This window comes from Leptodactylus fuscus, unplaced genomic scaffold (assembly GCF_031893055.1).
Source record: "Leptodactylus fuscus isolate aLepFus1 unplaced genomic scaffold, aLepFus1.hap2 HAP2_SCAFFOLD_92, whole genome shotgun sequence".
Taxonomy (NCBI): Eukaryota; Metazoa; Chordata; class Amphibia; order Anura; family Leptodactylidae; genus Leptodactylus; species Leptodactylus fuscus.
Genome location: NW_027440970.1, coordinates 237311 through 257455, shown reverse-complemented (window position 1 = coordinate 257455; position 20145 = coordinate 237311). Strand labels below are relative to the sequence as shown.

The following is a 20145-nucleotide window of genomic DNA, read 5'->3' as shown; positions in this document are numbered from 1 at the left end:
TAGATCTCAGAATGAGAAGAACCTATCCTGCCAGACCTCAGACTGAGATGAACCTATACTGCCAGACCTCAGACTGAGAAGAACCTATACTGCCAGACCTCAGACTGAGAAGAACCTATCCTGATAGACCTCAGACTGAGAAGAACTTATCCTGCCAGACCTCAGACTGAGAAGAACCTATCCTGCCAGATCTCAGACTGAGAAGAACACCTATCCTGCCAGATCTCAGACTGAGAAGAACCTATCCTGCCATACCTCAGATTGAGAAGAACCTATCCTGATAGATCTCAGACTGAGAAGAACCTATCCTGCCAGACCTCAGACTGAGAAGAACTTATCCTGCCAGATTGAGAAGACCCTATCCTGCCGGATCTCAGACTGAGAAGAACCTATCCTGACAGACCTCAGACAGAGAAGAACCTATCCTGCCAGATCTCAGACTGAGAAGAACCTATCCTGCCATACCTCAGATTGAGAAGAACCTATCCTGATAGATCTCAGACTGAGAAGAATCTATCCTGACAGACTGAGAAGAACCTATCCTGCCAGATCTCAGACTGAGAAGAACCTATCCTGCCATACCTCAGACTGAGAAGAACCTATCCTGATAGACCTCAGACTGAGAAGAACCTATCCTGATAGATCTCAGAATGAGAAGAACCTATCCTGCCAGACCTCAGACTGAGATGAACCTATACTGCCAGACCTCAGACTGAGAAGAACCTATACTTCCAGACCTCAGACTGAGAAGAACCTATCCTGCCAGACCTCAGACTGAGAAGAACCTATCCTGCCAGACCTCAGATTGAGAAGAACCTATCCTGATAGATCTCAGACTGAGAAGAATCTATCCTGACAGACTGAGAAGAACCTATCCTGCCAGATCTCAGACTGAGAAGAACCTATCCTGCCAGACCTCAGACTGAGAAGAACCTATCCTGATAGACCTCAGACTGAGAAGAACCTATCCTGATAGATCTCAGAATGAGAAGAACCTATCCTGCCAGACCTCAGACTGAGAAGAACCTATACTGCCAGACCTCAGACTGAGAAGAACCTATCCTGATAGACCTCAGACTGAGAAGAACCTATCCTGCCAGATCTCAGACTGAGAAGAACACCTATCCTGCCAGATCTCAGACTGAGAAGAACCTATCCTGATAGATCTCAGACTGAGAAGAACCTATCCTGATAGATCTCAGAATGAGAAGAACCTATCCTGCCAGACCTCAGACTGAGATGAACCTATACTGCCAGACCTCAGACTGAGAAGAACCTATACTTCCAGACCTCAGACTGAGAAGAACCTATCCTGATAGATCTCAGACTGAGAAGAACCTATCCTAATAGATCTCAGACTGAGAAGAACCTATCCTGCCAGACCTCAGACTGAGAAGAACTTATCCTGCCAGATTGAGAAGACCCTATCCTGCCGGATCTCAGACTGAGAAGAACCTATCCTGACAGACCTCAGACAGAGAAGAATCTATCCTGACAGACTGAGAAGAACCTATCCTGCCAGACCTCAGACTGAGAAGAACCTATACTTCCAGACCTCAGACTGAGAAGAACCTATGCTTCCAGACCTCAGACTGAGAAGAACCTATCCTGATAGACCTCAGACTGAGAAGAACCTATCCTGATAGATCTCAGAATGAGAAGAACCTATCCTGCCAGACCTCAGACTGAGAAGAACCTATACTGCCAGATCTCAGACTGAGAAGAACCTATCCTGCCAGACATCAGACTGAGAAGAAAATATCCTGCCAGACCTCAGACTGAGAAGAACCTATTCTGATAGATCTCAGACTGAGAAGAACCTATCCTGATAGACTTCAGACTGAGAAGGACCTATCCTGCCAGACTGAGAAGAACCTATCCTGATAGACCGCAGACTGAGAAGAACCTATCCTGATAGACTTCAGACTGAGAAGAACCTATCCTGCCAGACCTCAGACTGAGAAGAACCTATCCTGCAAGACCTCAGACTGAGAAGAACCCATCCTGCCAGACCTCAGACTGAGAAGAACCTATCCTGCCAGACCTCAGACAGAGAAGAACATATCCTGCCAGACCTCAGACTGAGAAGAACCTATCCTGCCAGATCTCAGACTGAGAAGAATCTATCCTGACAGACTGAGAAGAACCTATCCTGCCAGACCTCAGACTGAGAAGAACCTATCCTGATAGACCTCAGACTGAGAAGAACCTATCCTGCCAGACCTCAGACTGAGAAGAACCTATCCTGATAGATCTCAGACTGAGAAGAACCTATCCTGCCAGACCTCAGACTGAGAAGAACCTATCCTGCCAGACCTCAGACTGAGAAGAACCTATCCTGATAGACTTCAGACTGAGAAGGACCTATCCTGCCAGACTGAGAAGAACCTATCCTGCCAGACCTCAGACTGAGAAGAACCTATCCTGATAGACCTCAGACTGAGAAGAACCTATCCTGCCAAACCTCAGACTGAGAAGAACCTATCCTGCCAGACCTCAGACTGAGAAGAACCTATCCTGCCAGATCTCAGACTGAGAAGGACCTATCCTGCCAGACCTCAGACTGAGAAGAACCTATCCTGCCAGACCTCAGACTGAGAAGAACCTATCCTGCCAGACCTCAGACTGAGAAGAACCTATCCTGCCAGACCTCAGACTGAGAAGAACCTATCCTGCCAGATCTCAGACTGAGAAGAACCTATCCTGATAGATCTCAGACTGAGAAGAACCTATCCTGATAGATCTCAGACTGAGAAGAACCTATCCTGCCAGACCTCAGACTGAGAAGAACCTATCCTGCCAGATCTCAGACTGAGAAGAACCTATCCTGCCAGACCTCAGACTGAGAAGAACCTATCCTGATAGACTTCAGACTGAGAAGGACCTATCCTGCCAGACTGAGAAGAACCTATCCTGCCAGACCTCAGACTGAGAAGAACCTATCCTGATAGACCTCAGACTGAGAAGAACCTATCCTGCCAAACCTCAGACTGAGAAGAACCTATCCTGCCAGACCTCAGACTGAGAAGAACCTATCCTGCCAGATCTCAGACTGAGAAGGACCTATCCTGCCAGACCTCAGACTGAGAAGAACCTATCCTGCCAGACCTCAGACTGAGAAGAACCTATCCTGACAGACTGAGAAGAACCTATCCTGATCAGACTGACTTAGATGAACTTGTCTTGCCATACCTCAGACTGAGAAGAACCTGAGAAGACGGTTCTCGGAATTAAAGCATTTTTTGGCCACAATGGTTTAGAGAACTTCCAATAACGGGTCAAACCATTGACACATCCCACAGTGGCTTATTACAACAGAAAGGAGTAACACTACCAGCATGGTGATAAGGACTATCGTGGAGAGGAGAGCAATCCAAGCTGACAGATGAGCAAGACTGAAATAATAGTCTAGTGGCAGTATATAGAAATGGTGCCGCCCTGTATTCTTCATACAATGTAGAAGACTGAGTTGGAGCTGCGGGGACATCTCTTACCCTGAAAGAAAGCCGATCGTAGTTCTAGTCAGCTCCACTTACTTGAGGTTCGGAGAACGCTCTCTGACTGACCTTCAAGCACTACCAGACATGGAGAACTTGCTATGCCAGCACCGTTTTCAATCCAGAAGTGAGGAATGTTGAAATATCCCATCAACTTATTAGGAGATTTCTACTCCACTAGCGAGCAGACAGAAGCTTAGATCACACATTTACTCTCCAGGTACAGCCGCCATCTCTCACCATATGTGAAGAGATATCCTCTGGAGCAGGGGTCACCTTCCAGAAGTTTAATACAGAGAAGGACGGGGTTATTGCCTCTATTTCGTGATCTCTTAGATTTTCACTTCCTGTTCAGTAGGGGGCAGTCTCAGCCTCTCTCATGGTGTTGTCAGGGGCTCTCACAAAACCAATTACCGATTGTCATGTATATTTTCCTTTATTTCCCCACATTCTCCATAACAGCTCCTGAGGAGAGAGATCGTCTACCAGGGGTGTAACGTAGACCATTCTCCAGTACCTCAGTGGTTTCCCATCCCTGGTGGACATGAGATCTAGGAGTAGAAGGTCTCCTTCATCTGACTGATATAAGATGAGGTTCTCCCCCATGGGCCCTCTCTTATAGGTAAAGTTATATGGCTATAGGATTCCTCCAGCAGACGACCATCTAAATACATCCATGTCAGAGTCTCTTCTCCTGCCAAAGTCGGAATGATGGTCGAGTCTGTGGATGACCAGAAGCTCCAGGTCTGGAGGGTCAATGTGGGGCAGACTGGACTATCTTGGGGTGTAGTAGAAAGTTGTTATTTGGGGTCACCCCATAAGTAACCCTAGAAGTGTCTGATGTATAGACAGATCTCCAGCAGCTCATGTATTCCGTCACTGTGTGTTTGTGTCTCCACAGATGGATCCAGTAGGAGAAATCCCCCCGAGAGATGTCCCCTGAGTCCTCTGTATTCCCAGGACTGCCCGGAGGAGAATGTCCCAGACAGTCAGCAGGTAGATGGCGCTGCTGAGTCCTGGGGTACATCTATATAGGGGGTGGAGCTCGCCGCTCCTGTACTCATACATGTACCAGACAGTCAGCAGGTAGATGGCGCTGCTGAGTCCTGGAGTACATCTATATAGGGGGTGGAGCTCGCCGCTCCTGTACTCATACATGTACCAGACAGTCAGCAGGTAGATGGCGCTGCTGAGTCCTGGGGTACATCTATATAGGGGGTGGAGCTCCTGTACTCATACATGTACCAGACAGTCAGCAGGTAGATGGCGCTGCTGAGTCCTGGGGTACATCTATATAGGGGGTGGAGCTCCTGTACTCATACATGTACCAGACAGTCAGCAGGTAGATGGCGCTGCTGAGTCCTGGGGTACATCTATATAGGGGGTGGAGCTCCTGTACTCATACATGTACCAGACAGTCAGCAGGTAGATGGCGCTGCTGAGTCCTGGGGTACATCTATATAGGGGGTGGAGCTCACCGCTCCTGTACTCATACATGTGCCAGACAGTCAGCAGGTAGATGGCGCTGCTGAGTCCTGGGGTACATCTATATAGGGGGTGGAGCTCCTGTACTCATACATGTACCAGACAGTCAGCAGGTAGATGGCGCTGCTGAGTCCTGGGGTACATCTATATAGGGGGTGGAGCTCACTGTTAGATTTTCCTCCTGTATTTCTGATGTATTGGACTGAATTGTGACCTCTGACCAATCAGGGAGAAGATGTGACTGATATTAAAGCGGAGGCTGAAGAAGAGAGGATGAGGGGCCATCACCAGTGTAAGAGGGAAGTGGAGGAGGAAATTCCAGGAGGTGATACCACAGGTACGGAGTCATGAATGGAGAAGGAGAAGTCACAGGTTTGTTGGGGTTGGCTTTCCCTTAGAGGTTCATTTCAATATCACAGAAAAGTTCTCTCCACGCTCTCCTATGGGGTCCTGACTCTCCTATGATGTCCTCGATCTCCTATGGTGTCCTCGCTCTCCTATTGGGTCCTGGAGCTCCTATCCTCGCTCTCCTATAGGGTCCTGGATCTCCTATGGGGTCCTGGCTCTCCTCTGAGGTCCTGGCTCTCCAATGGGGTCCAGGCTCTCTTCTGGGGTCCTGGCTCTCTTCTGGGGTCCTGGCTCTCCTCTGGGGCCCTGGCTCTCCTCTGGGGCCCTGGCTCTCCTGTGGGGTCCTGGCTCTCCTGTGGGGTCCTGGCTCTCCTGTGGGGTCCTGGCTCTCCTCTGTGGTCCTGGCTCTCCTCTGTGGTCCTGGCTCTCCAATGGGGTCCAGGCTCTCTTCTGGGGTCCTGGCTCTCTTCTGGGGTCCTGGCTCTCCTCTGGGGCCCTGGCTCTCCTGTGGGGTCCTGGCTCTCCTGTGGGGCCCTGGCTCTCCTGTGGGGTCCTGGCTCTCCTGTGGGGTCCTGGCTCTCCTGTGGGGTCCTGGCTCTCCTCTGGGGCCCTGGCTCTCCTGTGGGGTCCTGGCTCTCCTGTGGGGTCCTGGCTCTCCTGTGGGGTCCTGGCTCTCCTGTGGGGTCCTGGCTCTCCTCTGTGGTCCTGGCTCTCCTCTGTGGTCCTGGCTCTCCTGTGGGGTCCTGGCTCTCCTGTGGGGTCCTGGCTCTCCTCTGATGTCCTGGCTGTCCTGTGGGGTCCTGGCTCTCCTGTGGGGTCCTGGCTCTCCTCTGTGGTCCTGGCTCTCCTGCGGGGTCCTGGCTCTCCTCTGAGGTCCTGGCTCTCCTGTGGGGTCCTGGCTCTCCTGCGGGGTCCTGGCTCTCCTGTGGGGTCCTGGCTCTCCTCTGTGGTCCTGGCTCTCCTCTGTGGTCCTGGCTCTCCTCTGTGGTCCTGGCTCTCCTGTGGGGTCCTGGCTCTCCTGTGGGGTCCTGGCTCTCCTCTGAGGTCCTGGCTGTCCTGTGGGGTCCTGGCTCTCCTGTGGGGTCCTGGCTCTCCTCTGTGGTCCTGGCTCTCCTGCGGGGTCCTGGCTCTCCTCTGAGGTCCTGGCTCTCCTGTGGGGTCCTGGCTCTCCTGCGGGGTCCTGGCTGTCCTCTGAGGTCCTGGCTTTCCTGTGGGGTCCTGGCATGGACTTGCTGGATCACCAGGATTAGCAGCAGATTTTGGGGTGCATTGGCTGCACTATTGGCCAGGTTAACCACTTCAGCTCCACAGTCAGTGCATTTAGGGGCGGCCTCTGACTTTGCATATACTTGATATAACATCCTACATAATAATAATAAGGAGTTTCAGGGCCGGCGTCCAGTTACGAGCTCTATGCATCCTGCAATAAAGGTGCCAATATTTTGCATTAGTGATCGACCCACTGAGGTTCAAAACCACTATGGGGTCTAATAAATGCAATAAAAAAATTTAAAAAGTGAAAAACATATTTTAAAAAAATTAAAAATTCTCCCCCCCCCCCTTTCCATAGAACACATAAAAGTACTTCAATACTTTGAAACTCACATTAGTTAGAAAACACCCGCTCTACAAACTACCGCCCTCTCTACAAACTACCGCCCTCTCTACAAACTACTGCCCTCTCTACAAACTACCGCCCTCTCTACAAACTACTGCCCTCTCTACAAACTACCGCCCTCTCTACAAACTACCGCCCGCTCTACAAACTACTGCCCCCTCTACAAACTAGCGCCCTCTCTACAAACTACTGCCCGCTCTACAAACTACCGCCCGCTCTACAAACTACTGCCCGCTCTACAAACTACCGCCCGCTCTACAAACTACTGCCCCCTCTACAAACTAGCGCCCTCTCTACAAACTACCGCCCTCTCTACAAACTACCGCCCTCTCTACAAACTACCGCCCTCTCTACAAACTACCGCCCTCTCTACAAACTACCGCCCTCTCTACAAACTACTGCCCTCTCTACAAACTACCGCCCACTCTACAAACTACCGCCCTCTCTACAAACTACTGCCCTCTCTACAAACTACTGCCCTCTCTACAAACTACCGCCCGCTCTACAAACTACCGCCCGCTCTACAAACTACCGCCCGCTCTACAAACTACCGCCCCCTCTACAAACTACCGCCCGCTCTACAAACTACCGCCCTCTCTACAAACTACCGCCCTCTCTACAAACTACCGCCCTCTCTACAAACTACCGCCCTCTCTACAAACTACCGCCCGCTCTACAAACTACCGCCCGCTCTACAAACTACTGCCCGCTCTACAAACTACTGCCCGCTCTACAAACTACCGCCCTCTCTACAAACTACCGCCCTCTCTACAAACTACCGCCCTCTCTACAAACTACCGCCCTCTCTACAAACTACCGCCCTCTCTACAAACTACCGCCCCCTCTACAAACTAGCGCCCTCTCTACAAACTACTGCCCGCTCTACAAACTACCGCCCGCTCTACAAACTACCGCCCGCTCTACAAACTACCGCCCGCTCTACAAACTACCGCCCTCTCTACAAACTACCGCCCGCTCTACAAACTACCGCCCGCTCTACAAACTACCGCCCTCTCTACAAACTACCGCCCTCTCTACAAACTACCGCCCTCTCTACAAACTACCGCCCTCTCTACAAACTACCGCCCGCTCTACAAACTACCGCCCGCTCTACAAACTACCGCCCCCTCTACAAACTAGCGCCCTCTCTACAAACTACTGCCCGCTCTACAAACTACTGCCCGCTCTACAAACTACCGCCCGCTCTACAAACTACCGCCCGCTCTACAAACTACCGCCCTCTCTACAAACTACCGCCCGCTCTACAAACTACCGCCCGCTCTACAAACTACCGCCCTCTCTACAAACTACCGCCCTCTCTACAAACTACCGCCCTCTCTACAAACTACCGCCCGCTCTACAAACTACCGCCCGCTCTACAAACTACCGCCCGCTCTACAAACTACCGCCCGCTCTACAAACTACCGCCCGCTCTACAAACTACCGCCCGCTCTACAAACTACCGCCCCGCTCTACAAACTACCGCCCGCTCTACAAACTACCGCCCGCTCTACATACTGCCACCCGTTCAACAAACTGCCGCCCACTCTACAAACTACTACTCTCTCTACAAACTGCCGCTGCCGCCCACTTTACAAACTACCGCCCACTCTACAGACTGCCACCCGCTCTACAAACTACTGCCTCCTCTACAAACTACTGCTCTCTTTACAAACTACCGCCCTCTTTACAAACTACTGCCCGCTCTACAAACTACCGCCCGCTCTACAAACTACCGCCCGCTCTACAAACTACCGCCCGCTCTACAAACTACCGCCCTCTCTACAAACTACCACCTGCTCTACAAACTACCGCCCGCTCTACAAACTACCGCGCTCTTTACAAAATACTGCTCTCTCTACAAACTACCGCCCACTCTACATACTGCCGCTGCCACCCGTTCAACAAACTGCCGCCCGCTCTACAAACTACTACTCTCTCTACAAACTGCCGCCCACTTTACAAACTACCGCCCGATCTTCAGACTGCCACCTTTTTTTTCACTGTTTCGTCTGTAATAAAAATTTGAATAAAAAGTGATCAAAGTATCAGACATTCCCCAAATGTTATAAAGTACACCTGACTCCACCCAATAAGACAACCTATACACCCCTGTACACGCGAATATAAAAAAGTTACCCATGTCAGAATATGGAAACTTTTAGAAAAAATCTTTTTGCAAAGCGTTAGATCTTTGTTAAGGGGTGTGGGGAAGATATCTGGGTAGAAGCGGTGCCGACCCAACCAGTCAGAGACGGGGACACAAATCTGTAGCCAACCGATTTATTTTTAAAAACCCAAAAAAACTGTGAAATAAATAAACCTTCACATCAGGCGCAAAACGAGCAAATGAAATACAGCCTTAACTTCAGGCACAATAACGGCAAACAAAACCCTGCTCGTCCGAGCTCTAACTAACCACTACCTACACGAATACACCAAACTAGCGTAATACAGTCTCACGAGACTCTGAATATGTCAGCACAGACCCCGGCGCCTCCTCTCCCCCAGGATCTGCCCTGAAGTGTCGGCTCTGCAGCCTTTTATGGCCCAGTAATGAGCCTATGACCCATACCTGGGACTGAGGCCTACTCTCTGGACCACTCATAGGTTAGAAACCTGGGGCTGATATATCAGGACTCATTCACTTTTCACATACCGCCCCTCCCCCCCCTTTGTTCAGACCTGTAGGGGCGGACACCTTTAGCTCACATACAGTAGGTCCGGCATTCCCTGCTGCTTGCTTGCCCTGTGTTCCACAGTGAACTTAAAGAGGACCTTTCACCTCCTGGGGCACATGCGGTTTTATATGGGCTTTCCCGTTCTGTGCCCCCGATGCAGAGCTGGTACCGTAGCTCTTCACTGTCAGAAGGGCGTTTCTGACAGTCATTCAGGAACGCCCCTCCTCACAGCAGCGTCTATAGCGATGTACTGTGAGAGCGGTGAGGAACTCCCCCTCCCCTCCTGATAGTAGAGTCCATAGACGAATACTGGGTGGGCTTTCCTCACCACTCAGTGTCATGGCTGGGCGGTAAGGAATGCCCCCTCTCACAGTACAGCGCTATAGACGTTACCGTGAGGAGGGGCAATCCTGGTTGACTGTCAGAAACTCCCTTCTGACAGTGAAGAGCTACGGTACCAGCACTGATAGCTCTGCATGGGGGGCACAGAATGTGAAAGCCTATAAGCGCATGTGCCGCAGGAGGTAAAAGGTCCTCTTTAAAGTTTTGCAGGGTCCGAGACCTCCTGGTGACTCCGGCGTTCCTCTCCTTAGTGCGGCACATCCATGTTAGAGGGGAGTGAGCAGTGACGGGCTTATAGTGTCGGCCAGGAGGTTGTACCTTAGGGATTCCCGGGCCCACTTATGGCTGAGCACTCCCTCTCCACAATGCCATAATGTCTCTCCGGGGGTGTAAGCTTCCTACTCAGGTCAGTGACTGGGGGTCTTCACCACCCACCATTTGGGACAGCACTGTCCCTAACCCTACATCAGTGGGGTCAGTCTGAACCGCAAACTCTATGGTAAAGTCAGGTGTGACCAAAACCGGCTGTTTACAGAGGCCTGACCCCAACTCTTGGATGTCCCCTCGGCCTCTTCACTCCATGTGACCAGGACAAGATTACCTCTCCATTAACTCATCGAGTCTGGGCATCGGGAAGGCATCAAATTCTGACCCTTCATTCAGTTTACGGAAATCATTACAGACCCTTCTGGAACCATCTGGCGTACGGATCAGAACAATGGGATTGGACCAGTCGCTCTTAGACTCCTCAATTACCCCAAGTGCCAACATATCTTTGACCTCCTCAGATATGGCTTGTCTGTGAGCTTCAGGTAGATTTTAGATTACCCCATACCTGCGGCTCGGTGAAAATGTCATGTTCTATCACACGGGAGCATCCCGGCGACTCAGAAAACACATCAGTATTTCTCTGCACCAACTCTTCTGTCTCCTGTTTCTGGGCCTTAGACAGGTTCTCTGCTCTGGGCCCCTCAGTAACCTTATAGGGGCACCTACTGACGCCAACACTTCCCTGTCCTTCCAGGGTTTAGTACATGTATATGGTATATATGTTCGAGCTTCCTCTTGCCCGACTGGTACCTTATACTTTACTTCCCCCACTCTTCCAATAATCTCATGTGGCTCTTACCATTTGGACAGAAATTTACTTTCTACCATGGGAACCAACGCCAACACCCTATCACCGGGACTAAAGGTCCTAAGTTTAGGCGTTCTGTTATAGACTCGGCTCTGGACCATTTGGGCCGCTCCATATGTTCCTTCACAATGGGCATTACTGCTGTGATTCTGTCCAGAATCAGGGTAATGGGTTCTATTACACCCCTGTAAGGAGTTTGCTCTTGCTCTCAGGTTTCCTTTGCCATGTCTAGGAGACCACGGGGGTGTCTACCATATACCAACTCCAATGGGGATAAACCTGTGGAGGACTGGGGGAACCTCCCGGACTGCAGACATTACATAGGGCAGTAGGCAATCCCAATCTGTGCTGTCTTTACTAACCGCCCACTTTAGCAGGTCCTTAAGGGTTTTATTGACCCTCTCCACTAGGCACATCTGTCTGGGGGGATATACAGAGGGTCGCAGGGGTAGAATTGTCAGGAACAATTTGTATCTTCTCTGATAACAGAGACAAGGCTTAAAGCTTCTATTGGCCTGAGGATAGTCCAGGGCTCTCACCTTCTTATTGGCTTCCAGAAGCTGATCCAATTTCTCCCCAAAAAGTCTCCGATATTCAGAAGGCATAGAACAGAGATTGTATGGTGAAGTAGCTTCTTCTGTCCAAGGCTTTAGCCATGGGGCTGGTCTCATCACTTTGGTGACTGCTCGGTGTTCTGCGGCTATTCTTAGTGTATCTAAGGGAGAATCAGAAGTAAAGTCTAAGTCTACAGCAAGTTTAGGGGAATAAGGTTGCTCCATTAATTCTTCCCTGGGAACGCCATCTTGGATGTCTCTACCCAACTGACCTAGCCATAATTCTAATTCCCTGGACACAGGAACGGCGGCCATGTCGGCTTTAGATAAGACCACCAATAAGAAAAATATCAGCTCTACAATCCATTGGACCCTTAAGAAGATCTGAATAATCTGCTACAAAAATGGGTTTTCTAGAGAATCTCACCACTGCTGGATCAGCTCTGGCTGGTTCTTCCCAAGCTTCACATCCCCAGGATTTAGTTTGTACAAAGTTATAAATCAGGAACCAAGCTCCAATCTTCTAGCTAGAAATGTCCATTTCGTCTCCATAATACTGGATCCCCGCAAGGAATTCTCAGTATTTTCTTTTGTAAACAAATAATTATCTTCAGAAATCGGTGAGACGGAATCTTAGGTCAGAAGTAAAGAAGAATCCTGGTTGAACTTTTTGGGTTTCTTTTTGACGGACACAATGCCTGTTATCTGCTGAACCTCAGACACTACATATCTTGGAGGGCTTGTCCTCACTACCACGGTGTTCAGGTTTAGTCTTCTGCTTAGTTTCAGAAGAGCCTGAGGACTGGTGGAGAGGCCGACCCTGTACACACTATACATACGTCAGGCACATCAGGGAACAACTGCGGGCACTCTATACAATTCCCAGAATTCCTCTTAGAGAGATTTTTACCACGGGATGTCTCTTCAGTACATTGTACGAGCAGAAATATGGACAAGGAAATCCCCAGAAGGACAAAGTACCTTAAACTCTGAGGGTCCGGCTTGCCAGGCACAGTGCGCCAGCCCTCATACATCAGAGACTTTAAATGGGCAATCCCACACATCGCTTCCACCCCTTCCGGGACGTAACATACCTGTAGGAGTGTTGCTTTCTGTCAGTGTCTCCTGCTGCTCGCTCCTCCTTCACTTGATATAACACATGTGCACAAGGCGCCAGAGGATGCGGTGCCGGCCTAAAATGAAGGCTATAACCACATTCTCGCAGTCCTTTCGGCCTCTTTCTTCATCCACTAGGTAGCACAAAGCTCGGCTTACAGTATCTCATTCCCTGCTCAGGAGGAGCCTCCAGGCACGTTGTCCCTCACATAGCCTGGGAATGTGGCAACAAGAATAAACCTCCCTGTGTACCACGAGCCAAAAAAACAAAGAGATGGGGGAGAGATAAAGAGATAGTGGGGAGATAAAGAGATAGTGGGAGGGAGATAAAGAGATAGTGGGGGGGAGATAAAGAGATAGTGGGAGGGAGAGATAAAGAGATAGTGGGGAGGAGATAAAGAGATAGTGGGGAGGAGATAAAGAGATAGTGGGGAGGAGATAAAGAGATAGTGGGAGGGAGATAAAGAGATAGTGGGAGGGAGATAAAGAGATAGTGGGAGGGAGATAAAGAGATAGTGGGAGGGAGATAAAGAGATAGTGGGGGGGAGAGATAAAGAGATAGTGGGGAGATAAAGAGATAGTGGAGGGAGATAAAGAGATAGTGGGGGGGGAGATAAAGAGATAGTGGGAGGGAGAGATAAAGAGATAGTGGGGAGGAGATAAAGAGATAGTGGGAGGGAGATAAAGAGATAGTGGGGGGGGAGATAAAGAGATAGTGGGAGGGAGAGATAAAGAGATAGTGGGGAGGAGATAAAGAGATAGTGGGGAGGAGATAAAGAGATAGTGGGAGGGAGATAAAGAGATAGTGGGAGGGAGATAAAGAGATAGTGGGAGGGAGATAAAGAGATAGTGGGAGGGAGATAAAGAGATAGTGGGGGGGAGAGATAAAGAGATAGTGGGGAGATAAAGAGATAGTGGGAGGGAGATAAAGAGATAGTGGGGGGAGATAAAGAGATAGTGGGAGGGAGAGATAAAGAGATAGTGGGGAGGAGATAAAGAGATAGTGGAGGGAGATAAAGAGATAGTGGGAGGGAGAGATAAAGAGATAGTGTGGGGGGGAGAGATAAAGAGATAATGGGAGGGAGAGATAAAGAGATAATGGGAGGGAGAGATAAAGAGATAGTGGGGAGGAGATAAAGAGATAGTGGGGAGGAGATAAAGAGATAGTGGGAGGGAGAGATAAAGAGATAGTTGGGGAGAGATAAAGAGATAGTGGGGGAGGAGATAAAGAGATAGTGGAGGGGAGAGATAAAGAGATAGTGGGGGGAGAGATAAAGAGATAGTTGGGGAGAGATAAAGAGATAGTGGGGAGGAGATAAAGAGATAGTGGGGAGGAGATAAAGAGATAGTTGGGAGGAGATAAAGAGATAGTGGAGGGAGATAAAGAGATAGTGTGGGGGGGAGAGATAAAGAGATAGTGGAGGGAGATAAAGAGATAGTGGGGGGGAGAGATAAAGAGATAGTGGGGGGGAGAGATAAAGAGATAGTTGAGGAGAGATAAAGAGATAGTGGGGAGGAGATAAAGAGATAGTGGGGAGGAGATAAAGAGATAGTGGAGGGAGATAAAGAGATAGTGGGGGAGAGATAAAGAGATAGTGGGAGGGAGAGATAAAGAGATAGTGGGGAGGAGATAAAGAGATAGTGGGAGGGAGAGATAAAGAGATAGTGGGAGGAGATAAAGAGATAGTGTGGGGGGGAGAGATAAAGAGATAGTGTGGGGGGGAGAGATAAAGAGATAGTGTGGGGGGGAGAGATAAAGAGATAGTGTGGGGGGGAGAGATAAAGAGATAGTTGGGGAGAGATAAAGAGATAGTGGGGGGGAGAGATAAAGAGATAGTGGGGAGGAGATAAAGAGATAGTGTGGGGGGAGAGATAAAGAGATAGTGTGGGGGGGAGAGATAAAGAGATAGTTGGGGAGAGATAAAGAGATAGTGGAGGGAGATAAAGAGATAGTGGGGGGGGAGAGATAAAGAGATAGTGGGGGGGAGAGATAAAGAGATAGTGGGGGGGAGAGATAAAGAGATAGTTGAGGAGAGATAAAGAGATAGTGGGGAGGAGATAAAGAGATAGTGGAGGGAGATAAAGAGATAGTTGGGAGGAGATAAAGAGATAGTGGAGGGAGATAAAGAGATAGTGGAGGGAGATAAAGAGATAGTGGAGGGAGATAAAGAGATAGTGGAGGGAGATAAAGAGATATTGGGGGTGAGATAGTGGGAGGGGGCTCTTATAAAGACCCTTCTGTGCTGCTGCAGGACATACACTCACCGGCCACTTTATTAGGTACACCATGATAGTAACGTGTTGGACCCCCTTTTGCCTTCAGAACTGCCTCAATTCTTCATGGCATAGATACAACAAGGTGCTGGAAGCATTCCTCAGAGATTTTGGTCCATATTGACATGATGGCTAAACATCAATGCCATGGGGGAAACGGGAGTCATATCATAAGACGCTAATGTGATTTAGATAGTGGTCAGTTAATCTCCTGTGCACAACAAAAGCCTCTGATGATTCATGCTGACAGGGAGAGTGTTAGTATGTTGAAACGCCGCGTCAGGCTAAGTTTAAGACAATCTCGGCTATTGTTTTAGCCCTAAAGCAGGCAAGGGGAATTGAGCTGCCTGAGCTGCCTGTGATTTATCAGCAGCAGAGCAGCTCTACCCGGATAACTACCTTAGCTTTTAGGTGTTACTATCCGGTTACTCTGTATACCAGCCTGCTAACAAGTCCTCTTTTGTAGGCATTTTATTGCACAGCAGAGAGCTTCAGTGTTTTAACAAAATGAATTATTAACTGTAGCTCCAGCTTATGGGAAGGAAAAATCTATAGCAGTGGAGTTATTTGCCTGCCAGTACTCTATAGATAACATAGGCGGCTATAGCACACGTTTTTCCAGCCCTGCTCTTTAACCCATTATCCACAACAAAGATAAGAAGTGTAACACTAGTGGGGTAAATAAACAATTGTGGAGGACGGTGTGTCCCACTCCCCCACAGGCTAGGTGGTTGCACATTATCATTACCTTTGTTAATTTTGGGGTATTTTATACCACATTTTTGTTATGTTGTCTTGTACTAAGTATAGCTTTTAATACATATCAATAAAAGTGAAATTTTAAATACGTCCCTGATAGTTACCTACCTATCTCCAATTTTTGTTTATTAACTGGGCACGTAGCATTGGTTATCTCTACTTTAATTTTTGAACATATTGACATGATGGCATCACACAGTTGCAGTCGCAGATTTGTCGGCTGCACATCCATGATGCGAATCTCCCGTTCCACCACATCCCAAAGATGCTCCTCTATTGGATTGAGATCTGGTGACTGTGGAGGCCATTGGAGTACAGTGAACTCATTGTCATGTTCAAGAAACCAGTCTGAGATGATTCCAGCTTTATGACATGGCATTGCATTATCCTGCTGAAAGTAGCCATCAGATGTTGGGTACATTGTGGTCATAAAGGGATGGACATGGTCAGCAACAATACTCAGGTAGGCTTTGGCGTTGCAACCATGCTCAATTGGTACCAAGGGGCCCAAAGAGTGCCAAGAAAATATTCCCCACACCATGACACCACCACCACCAGCCTGAACCGTTACCGATACAAGGCAGGATGGATCCATGCTTTCATGTTGTTGACGCCAAATTCTGACCCTACCATCCGAATGTCGCAGCAGAAATCGAGACTCATCAGACCAGGCAATGTTTTTCCAATCTTCAATTGTCCAATTTCGATGAGCTTGTGCAAATTGTAGCCTCAGTTTCCTGTTCTTAGCTGAAAGGAGTGGCCCCCGGTGTGGTCTTCTGCTGCTGTAGCCCATCTGTAGCCTCAAAGTTGGACGTACTGTGCGGCGTTCAGAGATGCTCTTCTGGCTACCTTGGTTGTAACGGGTGGCTATTTGAGTCACTGTTGCCTTTCTATCAGCTGGAACCAGTCTGGCCATTCTCCTCTGACCTCTGGCATCAACAACGCATTTCCGCCCCCCACAGAACTGCCGCTCACTGGATGTTTTTTCTTTTTCGGACCATTCTCTGTAAACCCTAGAGATGGTTGTGCGTGAAAATCCCAGTAGATCAGTTTCTGAAATACTCAGACCAGCCCTTCTGGCACCAACAACCATGCCACGTTCAAAGGCACTCAAATCACCTTTCTTCCCCATACTGATGCTCGGTTTGAACTGCAGGAGATTGTCTTGACCATGTCTACATGCCTAAGTGCACGGAGTTGCCGCCATGTGATTGGCTGATTAGAAATTAAGTGTTAACGAGCAGTTGGACAGGTGTACCTAATAAAGTGGCCGGTGAGTGTATAAGATATACTATATACAGATTTAGCACCAGCCCTCGTCTGGCTCCTTCTAAGACATAAACCACTAGGTATATTTGGCCTCTCAGCATTTGCAATGGTTTCTCTTCAGCTGATGGAACAGTAAGATAATGGGACTGATGAGATAGTAACTGGCCCAGGGATCCTCGTTGTCCCTAAAGACATCCCTAATGGAATCCCTATGCTGCAATAAAGCCCAATGTGAACAGAAGAGCACTAGGACCCAGAGACACACTTAAAAGCTTTGTAAGGCTGGATTCACACCTGCAGTTTTCTGACAGATTTTGATGCTTTTTTGGCTGCAGTCAGTAGGTTATTCAACAGGGAAGGGAAATAGACAGAAAGTCCTTCCTGCTCGACCCACCTCTAACATTAGCTTAATAAGACTTCATCAAAAACTGCAAGTGTGTTTTCAGTCTAATAGGAATGTTATTCATTTCTCTAATTATGTGAGTAGAAAATCACCAAATCTATTTGTAATCCACAGAAAATCCCAGTGCGATCTCTGAGGGAAACGTCATGTTATCAGTAAGTGATAAAGGAGAAGATGAAGATATGATGGAGCGCTCCTCAGGAGAAAACCTCATTACCCCTAATGTACATCCAGGACGTCACAGTACAGATCCATCATATAATCCCCCAAATCATGAGGAACCTTCTCACCAACCACAGATTGTGACCACAAGTACCAGCCAGAAAGAGGGGAAAAGGTTTCATTGTGGGGAATGTGGAAAAGAGTTTACACAAAGATCAAATCTTTATGTACACAGGAGAATTCACACAGGAGAGAAGCCATATTTATGCCCAGAATGTGGGAAATGCTTTACAAATAGGTCAGATCTTGTTACACATGAGAGACGTCACACAGGAGAGAAGCCATATTCATGTCCAGAATGTGGGAAATGTTTTATTACTAAATCCAAAGTCAATGATCATCAGAGAACTCACACAGGAGAGAAGCCATATTCATGTTCGGAATGTGGAAAGTGTTTTATAAAAAAATCCCATCTTGTTACACATCAGAGAAGTCACACAGGAGAGAAGCCATATTCATGTGCGGTATGTGGGAAATGTTTTATCACTAAAGCTAAAGTCAACGATCATCAAAGAATTCACACAGGAGAGAAACCATTTACATGTTTAGTATGTGGAAAACGGTTTTTAAATAAATCAGATATTGTTCGACATGAGAGAAGTCACACGGGAGAGAAGCCATATTCATGTTCAGAATGTGGGAGAAGTTTTACACATAAATCTGATCTTGTTAGGCATAAGAGAAGTCACACGGGGGAGAAGCCATTTACATGTTCACTGTGTGGTAAATGTTTTGTAAATAAATCAAACCTCATTACACATGAAAGAATTCACACAGGAGAGAAGCCGTATTCATGTCCAGTATGTGGGAAATGTTTTACAAGTAAATTTAGTCTTGTTATACATAAGAGAATTCACACGGGAGAGAAGCCGTATTCATGTTCTGAATGTGGTAAAGGTTTCATAAATAAATCAGATCTTGTTACACATGTGAGAAGTCATACAGGAGAGAGGCCATATTCATGTGCAGAATGTGGGAAATGTTTTGCAATTAAATCAAGTCTTGTTACCCATGAGAGACTTCACACAGGAGAGAAGCCATATTCATGTTCAGAATGTGGGAAATGTTTTATAGATAAATCAAGCCTTGTTGTACATGAGCGATACCACACGGGAGAGAAGCCATATTCATGTTCACTATGTGGGAAATGTTTTATAAATAAATCCAGTCTTGTAACACACCAGAGGAGTCACACAGGAGAGAAGATCTATTCATGTTCAGATTGTGGGAAATGCTTTACAAGGAAAGGTAATCTTGTTAAACATGAGAAGAATCACATGGGGGAGAAGCCATATTGATGCCGTATTTATGGAAAAACCAGAAAATCAAATTTGTTAACTTTTCAGAGAATTGACATTTTATTGACTTGTTCTATAGAGTTGTGATATAAGGCATGATAAGAACTTCTGAGCAGGACGTCAATCAGTGAGATTATTAGATTATTATTCTCCAGAAAGGGCATTGACAGAACTTGTTACAGGAAGAAGAGCCGGTGACCCTGGAGACAACGTTCCTGGAAGTTTGAGGTGGATCACCTTCTCATGTAGGGAGGCTGTAAACAGTTATCGTTTTTACTGTATTGCCGGTGCAGAACCCATTCTATAGTGTTTGGTGAACTAAACATGAAATAAATTGGAACAGAACATGGTGGTAGACTTTGGTTATTCTCTATTGTCTGTGAGCTTCCCATTCTTCAGCCTACTGTGGGAGGGTTTGTGTCACATGGCAGGGCTTTGGTTCCGTGCTGGAAGCCTGGGTTCTATTCCAACCATGGAGAACATGTGCATGGAGTCTGTATGTTCTCCCCATGTTTGAGGGTGTTTTCTCCCACAGTCCTAGGGATTGTGACAGTGAGGGATGAGGACTATGCTGACACTATATAGGAGGGAAATGATGCCTTTAGGGAGTTGCTTCCAATCAGAATTGTTCTAACATATGAAGCATGTATACATTACAAAATAGAGTGACAACTATAGAATATTTGGAGCAAACTATTTTTTGCAATGTTTAGAAGGGGGGTGTCTGGAATCTAATAGCCAATGATAGATATAGATATATCTATAGATGATGATATATGATGAACTATCTCAAAGACCGTATCAGTCTTCCATTATTTGTCTCAATATGTTATTTATTCAGCCTTATGACCTCCTATAGATCGGCCTTATAGAATAGTATAGGTAAATATAAGAACCATCATATTCATTAGACTGCAATCCTCTCTCCTCCCCCAGCCTCGTCTCTAGTAACATTCATACCTGTATCCAGTCTCACGCAGAAGTCTATGGAGAGGACTCTGTACAGAGTGAGACAATAAACCCCTCACTAGAAAGCAATCTGCGGGTCTCTCCTCTCTTATAGTGTCCACCCCAAGGACTCATAACCTCAATCGGCGCGCGTAGTTGGTCATCACTATGTGTTCAGATTGGTGTGACACCA

The 20145-nt window shown here is 47.7% G+C and overlaps 1 protein-coding gene across 1 annotated transcript in view; it reads left to right on the top strand.

The window, feature by feature from the left end:
• The window catches only part of LOC142188991 (uncharacterized), a 29179-nt gene extending 9864 nt beyond the window's left edge, over nucleotides 1–19315 (top strand). The window contains exons 7-9 of the mRNA XM_075262092.1: nucleotides 4399–4493; nucleotides 5211–5319; nucleotides 17599–19315. Of these exons, the coding sequence (XP_075118193.1) occupies nucleotides 4399–4493; nucleotides 5211–5319; nucleotides 17599–19004 (1610 nt within the window). The 3' untranslated portion in view covers nucleotides 19005–19315. The remainder of the gene's footprint in view (nucleotides 1–4398; nucleotides 4494–5210; nucleotides 5320–17598) is intronic.
• The last annotated feature ends 830 nt before the right edge of the window (nucleotides 19316–20145 follow it).